General features: G+C 39.1%; 1 protein-coding gene across 2 annotated transcripts in view; it reads left to right on the forward strand.

The window, feature by feature from the left end:
* CPNE4 (copine 4) overlaps positions 1-19,002 on the forward strand; it is a 475,067-nt gene that overhangs the window by 349,185 nt on the left and 106,880 nt on the right. For both annotated transcript variants that reach the window (XM_032869701.1, XM_032869702.1), the window contains exons 6-7: positions 6,057-6,140; positions 9,197-9,286. In XM_032869701.1, the coding sequence (XP_032725592.1) occupies positions 6,057-6,140; positions 9,197-9,286 (174 nt within the window). The remainder of the gene's footprint in view (positions 1-6,056; positions 6,141-9,196; positions 9,287-19,002) is intronic.

A 19,002-nucleotide genomic window follows, 5' to 3' on the forward strand; every position in this document is an offset into this window, starting at 1 on the left:
TTTTGTTTTGTTTTTTGTTTTTTTCCCCACACAGTGGCTAGCTTTTCCCAGAGAAAGCAACCCGAAAGAAAAGAGAAGCTGTGTGGCCTGTTCTGAGCTAGCCTTGGAAGTCATGGAGCATCAGTTCTGCTGCATTGTGTTAGTTACATGTTAAGTCATAGGCCAACCCAGAGTCAAGGAGAGAGGAGTTAGATTCCACACCTTGATGGGGGAGTGGCAAAGTCATATTCTAGAAAAGCATGTGGACAGTGGACATGGTGGTGGCCATCTTTGGAAAACGCAATTTGCCAGATTTTTTTGTGATAGGTGCAGAATCAGAATAAGATAGTACAATTATTTCATGTCACAGCTGGAAAAATAGTCCCGAGTTTATTAAGGAGGACCCTTTTTATCTTTGAGCATTCAATGATTTTGTAGCTACCTACATGTTAGCAGTTGAACTTATATCTATTAATTGAGAAAATATATCATGACTAAAAGTGACTGAGACAAAGGTCTTAATTTTTAAAATTTTTTTCATTAGTGTCATGAGACATGTATACATTGGAAAACTTTCAGTGTAAATATGTGCGGGAAAATACATAATATCCAATTCAGACAATGGTTATAGGACATCAGGATCCCCAGTCACCTTGTTATCATTCTGGTAATCTTTAGATATCCAAATATGTCAGGTAGAAAGCCTCTGGTCTAATGCAATTGCCTTCTTTAACAGATGAGAACACTGAGGTTCAGAGATGTGAAATGACTTACCCAAGGATACACACACACACACACACACAATCAGTGACAGAAGGGGACTTAACAAGGTTGCCTAACCAAAATCTAAATTTTTCTTCAGGGCAAGGGGTTAATGAATACATGTTGAAAGGGTCTCTAGACATTGAGGACTTGGTAATGTTCCCATGGATTTCAGGGAAATAGGAAGCAAGGGAGGAAGGAGGTGAAGGTTTGCCCTACGTAGCAGTCCTCCAAGAGTTGTCCAAGGTCCCAAGACCCTTTCAAGGGACTACATGAGGTCAAAAGTCTTTTCATAATAACACCAAGATATTATTTTCTTTTTTCACTCTCATTTTCTCACATGTGTAAAATGGTTTTCTGAAACTGGCATGATGCCTAATATCACAGCAGATTAAATGCAGAAACAGATATGAGAATCCTGCTGCCTTCTATTAAGCCATTAGTTATTAAACTGATTTGCAAAAATGAAAAGGAATGTCATTTTTCTGAATACTTTTTTAAATTTGAAAAACACAGTTGTCTTCCATTAAAATGCTATTTTTATTATGATGTGTACTGGGTTTGTTTTTATATTTTTAAAATGATATAACAAATGTTTTTTTTTAATTTCATTTTTAGTTTATAATAAATACTGATAGATAAAATCTACATAAACAAAAATTCCCTGGGCTCCTCAATAATGTTTAAGAGCACAAAGGAGTTTTAAGACCAAAGAGTTTGAGAACTACTGTGGTAGACTATACCAGAGGGGGCACTTAGTACCTTGAAAACTACAGTGAGAGAAAAATACCCCCTTTCTCTTGATAGAAAAAGTCATTTTTAAAGGTAAAAATGTTGTCAGCAGACCAACAGCCTTCTACATAAGATGAAATCCAGAGTCCTTGAAATCTTCAAGGACTTCAGTGGCAGGCACAAATAAAATAGATTAGGTTTGCAAGAAATAACTTATTTATGTAATGTTAATGCAATTCACTTAATGGAGAGGTGGACTTTCTAATTCCTAAAAGCACATTTGTTACATTAGCAGCTAGTTGGCAATTAATCTAATAAGTAAGTAGAGATATGACTGTAATCACTTTAGAACATTCAAGCTAACAGAGTATTCTTTGTCCTCTCTTTCCTGAGAAAGTATTCATGTTGGTATGCTGGAAGGGATTCTCACACTGGTGGTCACCACATCTGTATAGTAGTATCATTTTAAGGTACATTTTTAGTGTTCCCACAATGCTAGATAGATGGGGTGCTGTATAAACAAACAAATAAGACTCCAAAGCCGAGGTCAGCAAACTTTTTCTATAAATAGCCAGATGGTAAATATTTTAGACTTAGCAGGCCATATAGTCTCTGTCCCAGCTACTCAGCTCTGTCTTTGGAGCATGAAAACAACCATAGGCAATACATAAATGAATGAGTGTGGCAGTGTTCCAATAAAACTTTATTCACAAAAAGAATCAGTGAGCAGGATTTAGGCCACACACCATAGTTTCTAACCCCTGTTCCAAAGCAACATTAAATCCCTACCTGCTAGGCTATGGGTTTTACTATGTTCAAGTATGCCTGCCTAAAAACTAATCTAACCTGAATTGATTATAGCAAGTTACAATTAATGAGCATCTGCAGTGTATGAGGTGGCAGGTGTCTAACCTGCATGATCCCCAAAATTCAAAACAATATTCCCAAAGGTGGAAATTATTATTTGCATTTTACAGATGAAGCATTAGTAAGTTTAAATAAACAGTTTGCCCAAAGTCGCAAGAGTAGGAAGCTACAGGGTTTGGTTTGGACCCCGAATCTTTCAGATAATCTTTTCTTATTCCAGTATTTCATTTTTAAGATCACTGCCATGGAAATGCACTGCTTCTTTTTCTATTCCAAACCTCAGCAGGTTCCTTATTGCCCTCTTGCATGACTAAATTTCTTTCGTATCATGATACGGCCTCCAATTTATTAAAAATTTCACCATAGCAAACCTTCAGTTAAATGCCTGTGTCATTAACCTTGCTGGTACTAAGCTGTCCCAAGGGCCATCTTAATGCTGAGTCAACCAAAAACAGCCAAAAATTCCATTTTGTGTCACATAACCATACAATCAGACCAGAGTTGTGTTTTTAAACTACAAATTTCTGAGTGTACATGTAAGATATTTTTGAGCTGCTTAGGAATTGTTTTATTTCCAACAATTAGATGCCTTCTTAGTCATAATCATCCCTGATAGCTTTACAAAGCGTCCTCATACATTGTCTCTTTTATTGATAATAATCGTGGCAGCAACACTTTTTGAGTGCTTATCATTGCCGGGTACTAGACTCACCTCACCTCCTTTAATTCTTCCACAATGCCAGGAGGCAAAAGGTGACATTCTCTCCAAATACCAACCAGGAAACGGAGACTTGAAGAAATTAAATATCTTGCCCCAGATCATTCAGATTGCATACAGTGGAGTCAGGATTTGAAAGCAGTTCTAAAGGCAGTGTGCCCATATTAGATTTTCAGTTACTTGAGGGCAGAGCTCGTATCTGATCTTTCCTTCTTATGTCCTCCTGACAACATCTCTGTGCTAAGCCTAAATAGTATTTAAAATGAATATAAAATAAAATAGAAGAAGCCCTGCAATATACTAACAGGAGGAAAAAAAAATTATTAAAGTGTATGTAAAGTATGATTCCAAATATATTTTGAAAAGAAAGAAAAGAAAATTATGTCTCGATTCTAGAAAAGTATCTACCAGAATGATATTGATACTTGTGGAATTTGGATAAGAATATGGGCTGTTTTTTTTTTCCTTCTCTTTTTCTATATATTCTATTTTTAAGTAAAAATAACAAAAGTTCAAAATTATCAATGAAAGGAAAAAGAAAAATAATGATAGAGTTCCTCCAGTGTGGTCTGCAATTTTAAGTGCAATTCACCAACATGTTCCCTGAGGGAGCAATCATCTATTTAAGGAAACAAAGCCTGAAGCTTCTGGGGAGGAGTCCAAGGGCATCTAGGAGCAAGCTTATGTGGCTCATATCTTTTAACAAAGGGAACTAAGAGGGGGGTTCCAATTTTTTAAGACAAGTATTGAAGCAGAAATAAGGGGGGTGGGGTGTGTATGTCTTGAGTAAATGTGTTAGAGGTAGGAATCCACTAGCAGTATGTCTGGGAAGGAAAAGGGCCTTTTTGGTGGATGGACAAGGGTTATTGATAAAAGCAGTCACTGTGGGTTTTTGACAAGATGAAGGCTGTGGTAATTTTGTACCTTCAAAAATAAGAGTGGAAAGATATATTCCAGACTCTGGGTATTATGGCTTGTGGTGTTTAGCTCTGGGTAGGGTGGGAGGAACACAGAGGGGGATAGATAGATCTACTAATCTTTACACCCAAGAGTCACATGCTCTGCTGACTAAGCCAGTCAGGCACCCCTGGCTGATATTCTTTACTCTATATAGAGAGCCAGTTTTATTTTTTTCTGCTCAAAATCCATCATTGGTTGCCAGCTGCTTCCCAAGGCATGTGCAAAGCCTTTAGTTAAGCATATAAGGGCCTTCATATCATGGAGCTGACTTTGCCAGAACCTTCTCAAACCCCTCCCCTACACATCCTTAGGTTGCAGTGGAATTAACCTGCCTTGGGTGTCCCTCTGTTTACTCTTTCACACCTTCACACAGTCTGTTTCCTGCCTAGAAATACCCTCCTCACAACCATATTTTCCAGTGCAAATCCATCAACTCTCTCTCTCTTTTCTGTTGTTCATTCATTCATTCATTCATTCTTAGCCTTGGGTTATATTTATTTGTGTACTTGTCTTACCACCAAACCAGATGGTACCTTTGGAGGGTTGAGACCAAATTTTATCCTTCCTTATATAGTAACATCAAGCACAAGACTCTGTTATGATCAGCATATTTCCTAAGAGTATTTTGATGAGCTGAAGACTAAGATGACTATGGGCTTCATTTTGCTCAGCTGCAGGCTAGAATTCTGGGGGGGGAAAATCACCTGATGAAATACATAATAAGAGTGTGGTAACTAAGGCTGCCGCTCAGATAGCCTCCTATTCTATACCAGGTATTCATTTAGAAATGTATCCCTTCATACACTCAATAAACACTATGTACCACTAAAGCCTAGACCTTATGGAAGATGAGGAAATGGTAGAGATATAAAAGAAAATCAGACATAATTCCTCCTTTCTGAGAGTTTATAATCCATTGGAATAAAAAATAAGTTTAAAGAAAGATATGGTTATGATTATTTCCAGTAATGAAGTACCCGCTTGTTTTACATTATTCTTCCACTTAAAGTGGTTAGAAACACTGGGTAAGGTACAAGAGACATCTGTTTAGGGGTCCTAAGGCAGTCAAGTTTTGAGGGGCCAAAATAGGAGAGAAATCCACTGAAGTGATTCAGACATTCTATCCAGATTTTCCACTCAGGGAAATTCCTCAAGGCTGATTCATAGAACACCATGGGTAGAGAGGCTAAGAAGCCTAGCAGAAAATAGTAACTAAGAAATAAACTGAGAAGAGGCCTTTGTCATCTCATGGGCTCAGAGAAGCAAAACTGAAGTTCAGGGATACCGCGAGAGCTATGGTTCAAGATTCATGAACCAGAAAAACAGTCTCTGTGTCTTTTCCTCCTGAGGCAGTCACTAATTAGCAAATAGCAGCACAAAGAGAAACTGAACAAAAAACCTGAGCCAAGAGATTATGGAGATAAACAAAGCCTTTGAGAGTCTCACAAAAATTAGCATTGAGGGCATGTCAAGGAACAACAGCCCTTAGGAACACAAGGCCTTTCAGTTAGAGCCCTGTAAAGACAATATTCAAAGAATAGATGAATCAAAAACATATCGTGACTTTAAAGATTTTTGGAGAAACCAATCTTGAAATCGCTCAATCCTAATTGGATTTAGGTAACTTCCCCCATTCTAATGGCTTGTCAGAAGCTAAAGACTCATCTGAAGCATTTATAATATTTCTTACACAGTGTCTGGTATACCAAGGAGCAGAACCAAGAAACAGAAAATAAAAACAGATCCACAGGTGACCCAGATATTGCCATCATCAGACAGAGCCTTTAACAATAACTATAATTAATATTTTAAGACAACAGATATGTTGCTTTTCAAACAAGATTATTGGAATTGATCTTTGAAGAATACTTTAGATTTTACTTAACCAAGAATGTACTTCTCAAAGAACTTGAATTTCAGAAACAGCTCATTCTAGCCAAGAACAAAGCAGGGAAGGTCAAATCCAGTGGCATTTGATTCAAGGCAAGATCAAATATGTGTAGGTGGGGAATAACTGATTTTTATTTATCTATTTTAGGATTTCTTCAGTAAATCTGACCCATTTCTGGAAATTTTTCGTATGAATGATGATGCAACCCAGCAGCTTGTACATCGAACTGAGGTGAGAAGAGTCATCTTCAGCTATGCCATCTCATCTCCTAAGATAATAAATTGACCCGTTTCTAGATGTCTTACATTTCTTGATGTCTGTCTGTAGCTATGCACTCAGACCTGAAGTCTTCACTGTCTTTTAGAGGACTCTCTGCCTCATGTAGCTTTTTAAATTCTCAATTTAGCTATTAGAAGACACTTTCTCACCCAATTTTCCATTGTTGACCTTCAATACAGTCAGCAATTTATTAATAATAAGAATATGAATGTTAGCTAACATTTAATGAGAGTGATTAGGCACCAAGCATTGTGCTAAGTGATTTATATGCATTATTTTATTTACTTCTCACTACAATTCCTTGACATGTTTATTATTACCCCCATTTTGTAGTTGATTAACTGAACCTTTGGGAACTCAAATGACTTTCCAAGTTCTCATAGTTAGCAGGGGTATAGCAGAGGTTTGAACTGAGTTTGTTTGTCCTGAGCTTCACCATAATTTGGGAAGCCGATCTGCCTCCCCAGTAAAAGTTTGTACACTAAGCGGATGTCAGGCCTATCAAATGAACAGCTGACCTGTCTCAGCTGCCACTTGATCTAGCTGCATCTCTTTCTCGAGGCCCCTCTTCTTTCTCCCTGGTGCTCCGAACCTTATCCCTTATTACCACCACCAGCACCCAGTACCACACACCCATTCGACAAACAACCCCAATCTCCACTTTTTATTTTATTTACAAGTTAGTCAAAGAGAGTCTGTGGGGATGAGAAGTACATTGGTAAGGAGTTGTGGGGTGATTGTGATGAATGACAGAGCTGAGAGAAGACTGTTGTGTATACACATGCACACACACACACACACAAAATGGTGGAGTAAAGGAAGAAGAAACCGTCATGATTTTCATAGGGTGACAGTGTGGGTGCCATGTTCCCACTACCTCACATTAGAAATCCATTTCCATTTTCCTGAAGTAAGAGAGTTGCAAGTAGCATTAGGGGAACTTTTTGTGTCATATTTAAGGTAAACAAGGATTAAATAGTCTTGAATGGGCAACATCTGTGGATATCATCTGGTAGGTAGTTGGCATTTAATAAAATGTATTAATAAAAGAATGGATAATGAATGGAGTTGAGTATAGGTAGTATGTCTACTGTATGTTATAGTACAATGTGATTATCTGGAATTCAATCCCTGGGAAACAGATTGAGGTGCAGTAGTTTCCCTGAGTGGCACCTAATTGCTACCACCAAACAGAGTCTTTTTCACACATACAGATTCCTTTGGTGAGACAGACTTCTTCCAGGAAAAGTAAATAAACTTTGGTGAGAATTAGAAGTGGTGTGTCCATTCGTGCTTTTGCTCGTCAGTGAGTGAAGACTTTAATGTGCAGACAGAAAGGAGATGGGGTTGTATTATTAGATTTTTCTCACAAGATCCCTCTCTCCTCTGTTCCTGACAGCAGTCCTTTTCTCATTATTGGTATTGGTAAATTCTCCTATTCCCAAGAATCTCTAGAACTCCTCCCATACCTCATTGCTGAGGGGCTTCTGAAGTCTTACAAGAAATGTGATTGTAAAGTTTACCAATGAGTCAGCAACATGACATCGATTTTTTTCTTCTTTCTTATTTAACAGATATGAAATAAATACTAGACACTACTGTTCTCTTGGGGGAAGTACACACACACACACACACACACACTTGGATTCTAATTTCATAGGAAATTTCTAGTTGAAACTTTGATCTGCTATTGAATATTTCAAAACTGTTGCAATGAAATATCATCACTTCTTAGTGTTTTTATATAAAGGAGAGAACTTTAAATTAACCCAAACACTTTTATCTAACTTTTCTTCTCACTATCACTTTGATCATCCCCAGGGTATCGGAGCACAAGACAAGGCCCCACAGGAACATTATTTTTGTACTTTAATGCATTAAAAGAAATTTAATAATGAGTCCATGATACAATCAATAATTCATAGTTATATTAAGGAATCCAGTAGAAGAGAAAATCACTTATAAAATAATTATGTTATTTGGATAGAGAATTAATTTTTTTATAATGCTAAGACTTCTGCTAACTAAAAATTTCATAGGAAGAAAAATTGATATGACAGAATTCTATTTAACTTCATTTGTATGTACCCTAGAGCAGTAGTTCTCGAATTTCATGCATCAGAATCATATAGGGGGCCCACCTCCAAACTTTGTGTTAGTAGGTCTGGGTGCAATCTAAAAATCTGCACTTTTGACAAGCTCCTAGGTGACGCTGATTCTCCTGCTGTTCTAAGGACCACACTTGGAACCCCTTTCCTGAAGTACACAGTACAATCCTAGGCACAGAGCAAGTACATTAGTACTTCAATATATTCTAAGCCCAGCTGACTTATTTGAATCATATTGATGACAGACTAAGATGACTTGTATGGATTCTTGGGAAGGATTAATTAGTAAGCTGCTTCCAAAAGGATTCCACTATTACAGACTTAGTTTGTGACACTGAAGATCTGAAGATCTATACTATCCTACCTTCCTAGGATAGCTGGTATAAGTATGCTCCTGGGATTTTTCTTTTAGAAACTTCTCCTCTGACTTGCAATCTGCTCTGACTCAAGGTCACGAGTTATCAAAACCACTCAATTTTTTAACAGTAGAAATGATCTGCTAACACTCTCTACACCAACCAATAGTCTTTACTTACGCTGTCATAGGAATGACAGTCCTATAGAACTGGAGATCCAGAGGCAGGCCTGCCTCCTCAATCCTAACTCCAATTGATGTAGAAGGGGTCATCCCCAGCATCCACATGCTGGACTGTATTACTGTCATTATTTATGACACAAAGTCCAGGCCAGTGACTATGGGAGTTCTGCCCATAATGACCCACTTAATGGGAACCCTTAAAAGGTTTTCTACTCCCAGTTTTCATTAAGACATCTATTCTAGACAATTGTCCTTTTCATAAGCACCACAATGTTTCTCAATCAGTTTTTATGTTGAAATGTGAAAATGTCAAGCATTTCCTCCCCAACTCATCCCTCCACTCCCTCTCTTTCTTTCCTCAGGTTGTTATGAATAACTTAAGCCCAGCCTGGAAATCATTCAAAGTATCAGTCAATTCTCTATGCAGTGGAGATCCAGACCGCCGGCTGAAGGTCAGAAATCTATGTCTGAGAAATGCAATTGTTTATGTATTTAACTGTCCTTTTTCTCTTCATGTGAATATTGACAAACACAACATTTTCTGTATCACTTACCCAAATCTCTTAGTATCTTGATGAAAGATGCAGGGGCTATTTCTTCTGCAGGAGACACTGAAGCTCAGGAGATAGTCCAAGATAAATCCTGATTGTGTTCTGTAAAGAGGCAAATTCCATGGCTTCCCAGAGACAAACTGTGGCAATAAGTTCATGGTGCAGTTGGGAGGTATTAAAAATACAAACACTGCTGTATCAATTATCTGCTGTTCCATAACAGACAATCCAAAATTTAGTAGCTTAAAACAATAACCATGTATTTGGCCTATGAGCCTATGCAAGAGCAAGTTGAGTTATGTAGGAGGTTCTTCTCTTGGTCTTGCTTGGACTCCTGTGTACTTACAAGGTGACTCTGCTTCTGGGGTTGACTGGCTATCATCTAGTAGGACTGGGTATTTGAGCCATGTATCTTTCCTCATCCAGAAGGCTAGCTTGGAGACTTATACACAGTGAACTTAGAGTTATGAAAGAACAAGAACAGAAGCTGCAAAGTGTCTTAAGGTCTAGTCATGGAACTCCTATGAGGTCATTTCCTCCATATTCTATCAGCCAGAGCATGTCACATGGCTATCCCAGATTCAAGTGAGAAGCACTGCAAAGTATGATGGCCAATTTTTTCAATCTACCACAAATGCTTTTTGGGTATCATGGGAGTATATACGTTGAAAGAAAAGACACATGGTGAGGGTGGCCAAAGGAAAACAAGAGGTAGAATGCCAGGAGCAGACTCCAGGAAGCCTTTTTTATGGTTCGAGTTCTGACCCTCCTCCTGCTTTGGGAGTCCAGAAGCTCCATGTTATCCATGCCCCAGAGTTGATTCTATCAAGTCAGGTTGACTAAGTAAATTCAGTAGAGACCTAGATACTGGTGCCTATAAACTGAAAGGCCAATCAATTCACACTCAGTGAGAAACATGCCCATTGTGCAACCTCAGCATTCACATCAGCTTAATCAGGGCACTTTCTCTATGTGGGCCAGCCGTAGGAAAGACAGCGACCAACAGGCAACTGTAATAGTCCAAGAGCAGAGCCACCCTTGCTGGATAACAGGGATGGTGAATGGCTTCAGACTCCAAAACCTGGGGCCTCTACCTCCACTATGGGAAGATAGGCCTATGAGGCAGACTAACCATTCACGTTGCTCTTTTAGGGCACCCAATCCCCTGGAACCTGTTAGATGGGCATTGCCAATGTTTGTCTTTGTAACTTTACATTGTTTTCACCCTTTTGGTCCCACAAACCTTCTTCGGATAGAATTCTTTTGATTTGACAGTGTTGCCGGGTTAGAATCCTGTCCAGTTGCTTAGTCCCGGCTTCTTTAATGTAACCTTGTATATCTTTGCTTCATACTGTTCTGTGTGGACTCTGTACTTGAACTCTCAGCAGACACACTTAAATCTCCATGCTCTCAAGGAACAGCTCAGAGTTGTCCCAAATACCTTGTCTCTTATAAGAGCTAAGATATTTCAAGCCTCACTTGCCATTGGGACTGTCTTTCACGTCAAAGTCAGGGCTCCTGGCTGTTTGCGACTTCATGTGTCAGCTCATATGCAGAATGCCAAGAGCTTCAGCTTCAGGCCTAGGGTGGTGATTGTCACCCGTATTCTGAGCAGCCCCCATTCCATTCCCAGCAGGATAACTGGCCCTATGTCGGGCAGAAATCAAATAATATGTCCGTTAGCCATAGATCAACTTTGTCATAGGGAATTATTAATTGAATAAAAGGACAGGGTTGTCTGCAATGGTGTAAATTAAAATGAAGAAAAGGAGCCCTTTATGGCCTTGTGAGTGTTCTGTATTCTGGGGTATGTAGAAGAACAAATGGAAATAAAGGAGATAGATGATGGGTGATAGATGAGAAGGAAAGATGTAGGGGGTGGGAGAGGGAGTAAGGGAAGAGGGAAGGATCAGGGCTTCTCAACAGTTGCACTGTTGACCTTTGGCTTTTTTTGTGGGGGCTTGTCCTATGCATTCTATGATGTTTAGCAGCATCCCTGGCTACTAGACGCCCGCAAGACTCCACCCCCTTCAGTCTTACAGCCAAACGTCTGCTCAGACATTGCTAAGTGTTTCCTGGAGGACAAAATTACTCCCGATTGAGAACCAGTGGCTTCAAACTTAGCATGCATCAAAACCACGTAGAAAACTTGATGAAATGCAGACTGCTGTACCCCGTCCTCAGAATTTCTGATACAGGAGGTCTGCAGTAGGCCTGAGACTTTTACATCCTAAAAAGTTCCTGGACGATGCTGCTGCTGGTTTCAGCCCACATGTTAAGTAAGAACCCTGTTGTAGACATTTGCTTCTCTCTTTCTTTCTTTATTTTTAAAGACTTATTTAAAGTCTTTGAGACTTTACTGTTTTTGAGAGAGAGGAAGACAGAGGGAGAGCATGAGTGAGAGGAGCAGAGGGAAGGGGAGAGAGAGAATCTCCAGCAGACTCTGTACTGAGCATGGAGCCTGACATAGGGCTTGATTTCGTGACCCTGAGATCATGACCTGAGCTGAAACCAAGAGTTGGACACTCAACCAACTGTGCCACCAAGGTGCCCTGACATTTGCTTCTTCATGACCACTTTCCCATAGCCTACTGTCTCCAACAGCATTTTCCAGCACCCAGTCTCCCCTTTACCACCACTTTTCTACCCAGCATTCATACCTATCTGCACTGTCCCAGGCTTCTTGGCTTTGCTACACCTTTCTGCCCAGGATGCCTTCTTCAGTCTGCTTTTCTTAAAACATGCTACTTCCCTTTGGGTCTCTTAAATATCCCTCCACTTCCAGAAAACATTCCTCTTTCTCTTCTGTGAGATGCCTTCCAGCCTTCTCCACCTACCCCATTAAAATACCTCTCAAGCTGTGGGATGCCTGGGTGGTTCACTCAGTTAAGTGTCTGCCTTCAGCTCAGGTCATGATCCCAGGGTCCTGGGATTAAGTCCCAAACGCAGGCTCCCTGCTTAGCAGGGAGCCTGCTTCTCCCTGTCCACTCCCTGTGCCCCCTACTTATCCTCATGTGTGCGCGTGCTCTCTCTCTCTCTCTCTCTGACAAATAAAAAAAATCTTAAAATAAAATACCTCTCAACTTGCTTTGAAAATTTCTGTTTAGATCTGTCTCCTCAGTGGCTGACTTGTTCTCTCCAGTTTGCTCCTTTAGGATGAGAACCATGTTTTGTTCACTGTGTGTACAGGTGTTGAGCACAGTGCTTGGCACAGAGGAGATACCCAGTGCCTTTTTGCAGAGTGAAGGGATAGAGGAGAGAGGGATGTACTGAGAGGTCAGCAGGGCTGTCTAACCTTACTGGGGTAGGGGTTGGGTTGAGGTGGAGACTTGCCCACACCAGTATTTGATATACTGGTTTACTCGGTCACAAAACCTATATTGCACTCACTTGCTCACAGTATCCAAACACAGCTTTTCTGAAAGGCGGGATAGACTTCCTGTATTGCCCTTTATTTGTATTCATTATTTTGTCACAAAGGCCATTGTGAAATTCTCATGATGCTGTCCCTAGCCAGTTTGCCCCAAAATAAAATGGTACCATATTGGCAGGCAGCATTTCCGTCCTTATGGGTGTCATTTTTCTTACCACCAAAAAAATTAGAAAGTGAATTAAAATTTTTTTTAGTTTTTAAAGCACTCTGTTGGGTTCGATTTTAAATCTCAGCAAAATTTTAACAATTAGGTCTTTGTCTCAAATGAGGCTTGTTCTCTTTGATTCTCATTTATTCAGGACCCACATGAACACCAGGTTCAAATAACCAGCTTTTTATTTTGCTTTTTATTTATTTTTTATTTATTTTTTGCTTTTTATTTATTCTGTACTGCTCCTTTGTATAAAAATTAAAAGCATTCAAAGAAGCCTTTTCAGAAACCGATGCTTTAACTTATCACGGAAATGTTCAAACATACCTAAAAGTAGAAAGATGATATGGTAACTCCCCACGCCCAGCACACAACTTCGACAATTACTGTCTCGTGGCCAGTTTTCCTTCACACATACCCCTAATACTGATTTTCCCCTTCCTCTCCCCACTGGATTGCTTTGAAGCAAATCCTAGACTAGGGCAAAACACATCCTTTAAGAACAGTGCCAAGGCCCAGCAGGAGTCCATGAAGTTGTTTTCATTTCTTTTAAGATTAGAAAAGAAAAAATAAACTTGTAAGATTGAGTAAAATGTTTTAATTTTTTCTCACCTCAGAAAGCACTAACATTTTTAGGATTCTTAAAATTTACTATGGTGGGAGGGGGCCCATGAAGGCAAAAATGCTGAGGGCCAATGAAGGTCATGGTGTGGCCCTGTTCCAGATATCATTTCACCCCAAAATGCTTCAGTATGTATCTCTAAAGAGTAAGGAATCATTCTATAAGTATAATCATAAAACCATTATATAATATCTAATTATGCTATATGTCTAAGAATATTAACTAAGCCTCCTTAATATCATCAAATATTCTGCCACTGTTCATGTTTGACTGATGGCCTGCCTCATTTATTTAAAAAAAAAATGCCTTTTTTTTTCTGAATTGGGGTCTAAATAAGGTCCAAGCACTGCATAGACCAAAATAACTCTGAAGTCTCCTTTAACCTGTTAGTTCCTTCTTTTTTTTCTTTTCTTGCAATTTACTTATTGAAGAAACTATACAGGTTTATCCTATGGCATTTCTCATATTCTGTGTTCCCTATAACTGAGTAGTTGGGCTTAATCAGATTTGGGATCTGTTTTCTAGCAAGAATGCTTTATAAGTGATGCATCTTTCTTAGGGTGTGAACAGTCATTGAGGAACATTGCCTACATTCTTTAGTTTGTTAAGGTTTCCAAAATGGTAACTTTCCAATTCTAACATTACATCTTTAACTATTGTTTAATGTCTTCTGTAAAGAAAAACTTTTCCTTTAATAATATTTCATTTCCTGAAGAATGATTCATATGGGAAAGACAGGAAAAATGCTTTATCTTTCCTTCTTTTCAAACCATTTTTCAGAATAACAAACTATTTTTCTTGTATCGTCCATAGGTGACTAGTGAAGTCCCCGGTATTATTATGAATTTGGGGGCACCTGGGTGGCTCAGTTGGTTAAGTGCCTGTTTTCAGCTCAGGTCATGGTCCCAGAGTCATGGGATCAAGCCCCATGATGGGCTCCCTGCTCAGCAGGGAGCGTGCTTCTCCCTCTCCACCACTGCTCATGTTCTCTCTTTCTCACACACACTCTCTCTCTCAAATAAATAAAATCTTTTTTAAAAAATAATTTATAGATTTTTTTAATATATCTGAGAGTTTCTATCTATTTCAGTTATTAGTATTCCTTTGAAATCTTGAATTGCTGCACGTTTAACCAATGAAAACTGCTTTAAGTTAATTCTTAAATTCTTTTGACATGAACTTAATAGTATGTAATAGTTTCCTTGCTTCCTGGTACACACTTTAAAATTCATGAATTTTGAATTTTTAAAACTCTTTTCCTCCATCGGATCTTAATTTCTGTGGACACTGAGTTGTATATTAAAGTCTCTTGAAATAGTTCTTCTCCATAGCCAAACCTCTACCTCATAGAACTCTCATTCTGTTTGTTCAATTTTTCTTTCAGTTTCTAGAATTTTTTTTTACAAATTTAATTTTGCTCTATAACTCTGTAAAATGTTTCCATGATCCTAAAGTTAAAACTACAGAATAAATATATTCAGAAAAATGTAACTTCCTTTCCTGTCTCTATACCACTTTTTACCGACTTCTCTTACTGATAATCATTTTGTAGTACACTTTAATACTTGGCAGAGCTAGCTAGCTCTTCCCACTTCTGTATTCCTTGTCTTTTTAAAGGTTTTCCTGGACATTTTGCTTTTTTTTTTTTTTTCTGTCCATTTAGCTTTACAAAGAACTAGTACCAGGGGAAAAAATGTGATGGTATTTTTATTTATATTATAAAGAAAACCTCTTCAATATTGAATCTTCCTATCCTAGAATATGGCATATCTTTCCATTTGTTCAAGTCTCCTTTTATGTCTGTAGGGGTAATTAATGTTTTTCTCTTACAGGTTTCTAACATTTATATTTCAATTTATGCCTAGTTTTTGTTTCTTTAACTCTTGTAAATGGAATCTTCCATTATGCCTTCTAACTATCATTTGTCAATATAAAGTTTATTGAATTTTGTTTGTTCTCTTTTTTTGAAAAGATTTTATTTATTTATTTGAGAGAGAGTAAGTAAGAGAGAGAGAGCACAAGCAAGGGGAGGGACAGAGGGAGAGGGAGAAGCAGGCTCCCCGCTGAGCAGGGAGCCCAATGCAAGGCTCCAATCTAGGACCCTAAGATCAAAACCTGAGCCAAAGGTAGGTGCTTAACTGACTGAGCCACCCAGGTCCTCTGAATTTTGTTTCTTTTCTTAAACTGTGCTTTTATTAAGTTCTATTCCATGAAATGTGATACTAATCAATTCCTTTGATTTCATAAATACATTATTAATATCCAGTATATATTCTTTAGAAGGCAATGCCAGTATTTAGAATAGATTCTCCCAAACAGGGCTCTTAGATAAGAGGATGAGAAGGCACTATCAGCAGGCATTCTTAACACATTCTTAACACCCTAACTGTAGTTCATATTATAGGAAGATGCCATGACATAAAAGTCTGGAAAACCACCATATAGGGGCACCTGAGTGGCTGAGTAGGTTAACTGCCTACCTTCAGCTCAGGTCATGAAACCAGGGTCCTGACATCCTGAGCCCTGCCTCAGGCTCCCTGCTCAGTGGGGAGTCTGCAGTTCCCCTCTCTCTCTCTGCACCCCCATCATGCTATTTCTCTGTCTGCCTGTCTCTCTTTCAAATAAACAAATAAAATCTTTAAAAAGAAAGAACGAATGAGGGAAAGAAAGAATGAGAGAGAGAGAAAGAGAAAGAAAGGAAGAAAAGAAAAGAAAGAAGAAAGAACAGCACCATATAAACACCTCAAGGCCATTTCCTATCTCCTTCTCTAATGCTTTTTTAAATTTTGTTTATTTTTTCATTTCATTTTTTCAGTGTTCCAAGATTCGTTGTTTATGCACCACACCCAGTGTCCTTCTCTAATTCTCAAACCACACGGGTAACTTGGACACTTTCTCCATGCAGAGTTCATCAGGTATTTTCTGAGTATGGTTGCCTTGGAGAGGTATCTAGGGTGATCTCTGTATCAACCCGTCCCCATGCCTATGCAAGAGAGAGGCCCAGTTTTTCACTGAAGTCATGGTGCAATGGGCACAAGCAAAAGAATCAGGCAGAAGGAAGTCACAGAAAAAAAGGAGAAAAAGTTCCCCAAAGTCAAAGCAGAGGTTATAGGACTCAAGGTCCCATGACAGCATGAGAGGAGAGCCAAAGTCCAAAGCTACCAACAAATGACATTTTCACCCATGACTCATCTTACTCACCCTTTATGCCCTCTCTTTTCTGTAGCCATGCACGATTGATTTAGAATAGCCATGTTCATGAGCCCTCATGTGACACCCCTGGAGTTGGATTTCTGGCCAATCAAAAAGGTGCTCTACTGAACCAGGATCCTAGACCCCAGTGGTCCTGGAATCTTTATTTTAGCAACTTTCCTAAACGATGTTGGTGCAAGTCATTTGCCAAGCACACATTGAGAAACACTGTCTTCCTACTGATTCTCCAAACCTAGGTGACTTGCTGGTACTTCTCTTAGGTTGGTCAGTATTTCTATCACAAAGCTAAGAGTATATGTATGTATACGTTCTGCTCATCTTTCTAAATGAAATCCTTACCATTTGTCCTTTGGTTACAGAGAACTAATGGTATCTCTTCCTTTCTCAAGTGTGACCAGGCCATCTTGAATTGAAATTGTATTTTCACCACAAGTTCATTGTCTTTGCTTTGGACTCTCTGAGCCAGACACTCAAGTGCCGAATGGACTTGACTGAGTCCAGGTGTCTGTTTTTGGAGTTTGCCTTGGACCTTCCCCCTTTATTCCCAACACCATGTGACTCCTAACTCCTGGGTTCATAAGTGCCTCTTATTTTTCTTCAGATCCTTAGTTGGGCTTAGTTGCCCAACTTGTCTTTCTGCTTCATCCTGTTTTTCTCTAACAAACCTCCTGACTCTTACTGCTTGAAAAGAAAATAACAAAACAAAACAAAACAAAAATCTGAGTTCTAACCCCCAGATCTCAGTCCTTGACAGTGACCCCAATTCAGCCCCATAATTCCCCAAAACCCATAGATTTGATTATAAGGTACCCCATAGATTACACCAACATTTTCTGATTCTTGGTGTAAAACACGAGAAGGTGGACTTAAGGGGTCCGTCAGTAACTCTCTTTGGCATTGTTGGAAACCCCTGTAATAAAGACAGTTTCAGGCAGTTGAAAGCAAGTTCACTTCCCTCTCTACCTACCTTAAAACTAAAAGGGGGGAAAAGAGCTTGAATGATCCATGGACCTGTTATGTTCTCTTGAGATCTGTTAAAATTTAAGTGCCTTTTTTATGGCCTTCTGGGCTCAAGGGCTTTTTCTGGGCTCAAGAGCTTCTGGGTTTGTGCCTGTGGATGGTTCACTCAGCCAAAATGTCTCACAATTACCAGAGGATTGCAGACTCATCTAGGTGTCTCTATATTGGATCAGCCATGGCACAGGAACTCTTAACTCCACTTAAGTAAGTGGCATCCCGGACCCAGCAGGCTGCCTCTACTGAGATCTGTAATCAATACTGCAGCATGGGAAAGCAATAACCAGCTTAAATAGTGTGAAATCATGCAGGAATAAAGGGGTCTTCTAAATGAGAGAAAGCCTACATACTCTCTCAACTTTAATAATTCTAACATTTTTCATTAATATTCCCCCTTTTTTACAGACTGGGAATTTAAGACTATGTTTGAGCAAATTGCTTAAGTAGTGCAGCCTCATTTAAACCCAGGTCTCTCTTGCTCTGTGGTCCTTGCTCTTTGCTACAGAAAGAGAGCTAACATTTACTGAGCATTCACCAGCCACCTGGTACGACACTGGACACTTTGCTTAGATTATCTTATTCAACCCTATACTTACCCTAGGTGGAATGATACTGCAGTAACTAAGAAAACCCATGAAGTAGAAATTTATTTCTAGCTCTCATAACAGTCAAAGAGAAATCTTCCTAATCAGTGTTGTCTCTCCTTCATACAGTGATTTGAAAACCCAGTTGCTTCTATCTTGTAGTTCATCCATACCTTAGGGCCTCATTGCTATTTGAGTTTAGCACACAGAAGAGAAAAGATGTGGAGAGGGCTATCTCCAGAAGTTTTAGCTGAAAAGAGCACTTGGCATTGCTTGCCTATATTCTAGTGACTAGAACTTAGACATATGACCACCCTGAACTGCAAGGGAGGCTATGAAATGTGATCTCATTGGGGCATAGAAAAGAAAACAATTATTTGGTGCCCAACTAGCTGGCTCTTCCACTGGAAGATATTGTTACTGTCCCCATTTTGCAGATGAGAAAACTGAGGCTTGGAAAGATGAAATGACTTGCTTAAATTCACAGAACTTACATGCAACATAGGCAGGATCAAGTCCATCTAACTCTAGAAACTATACTCTGTAGCAGCACTGCCCAATAAATATTCCTGATAATAGGAATATTCCTTATCTGTG

The sequence above is a fragment of the Lontra canadensis genome, unplaced genomic scaffold, assembly GCF_010015895.1.
Source record: "Lontra canadensis isolate GAN:19392208 unplaced genomic scaffold, GSC_riverotter_1.0 scaffold38, whole genome shotgun sequence".
NCBI classification, from domain to species: domain Eukaryota; kingdom Metazoa; phylum Chordata; class Mammalia; order Carnivora; family Mustelidae; genus Lontra; species Lontra canadensis.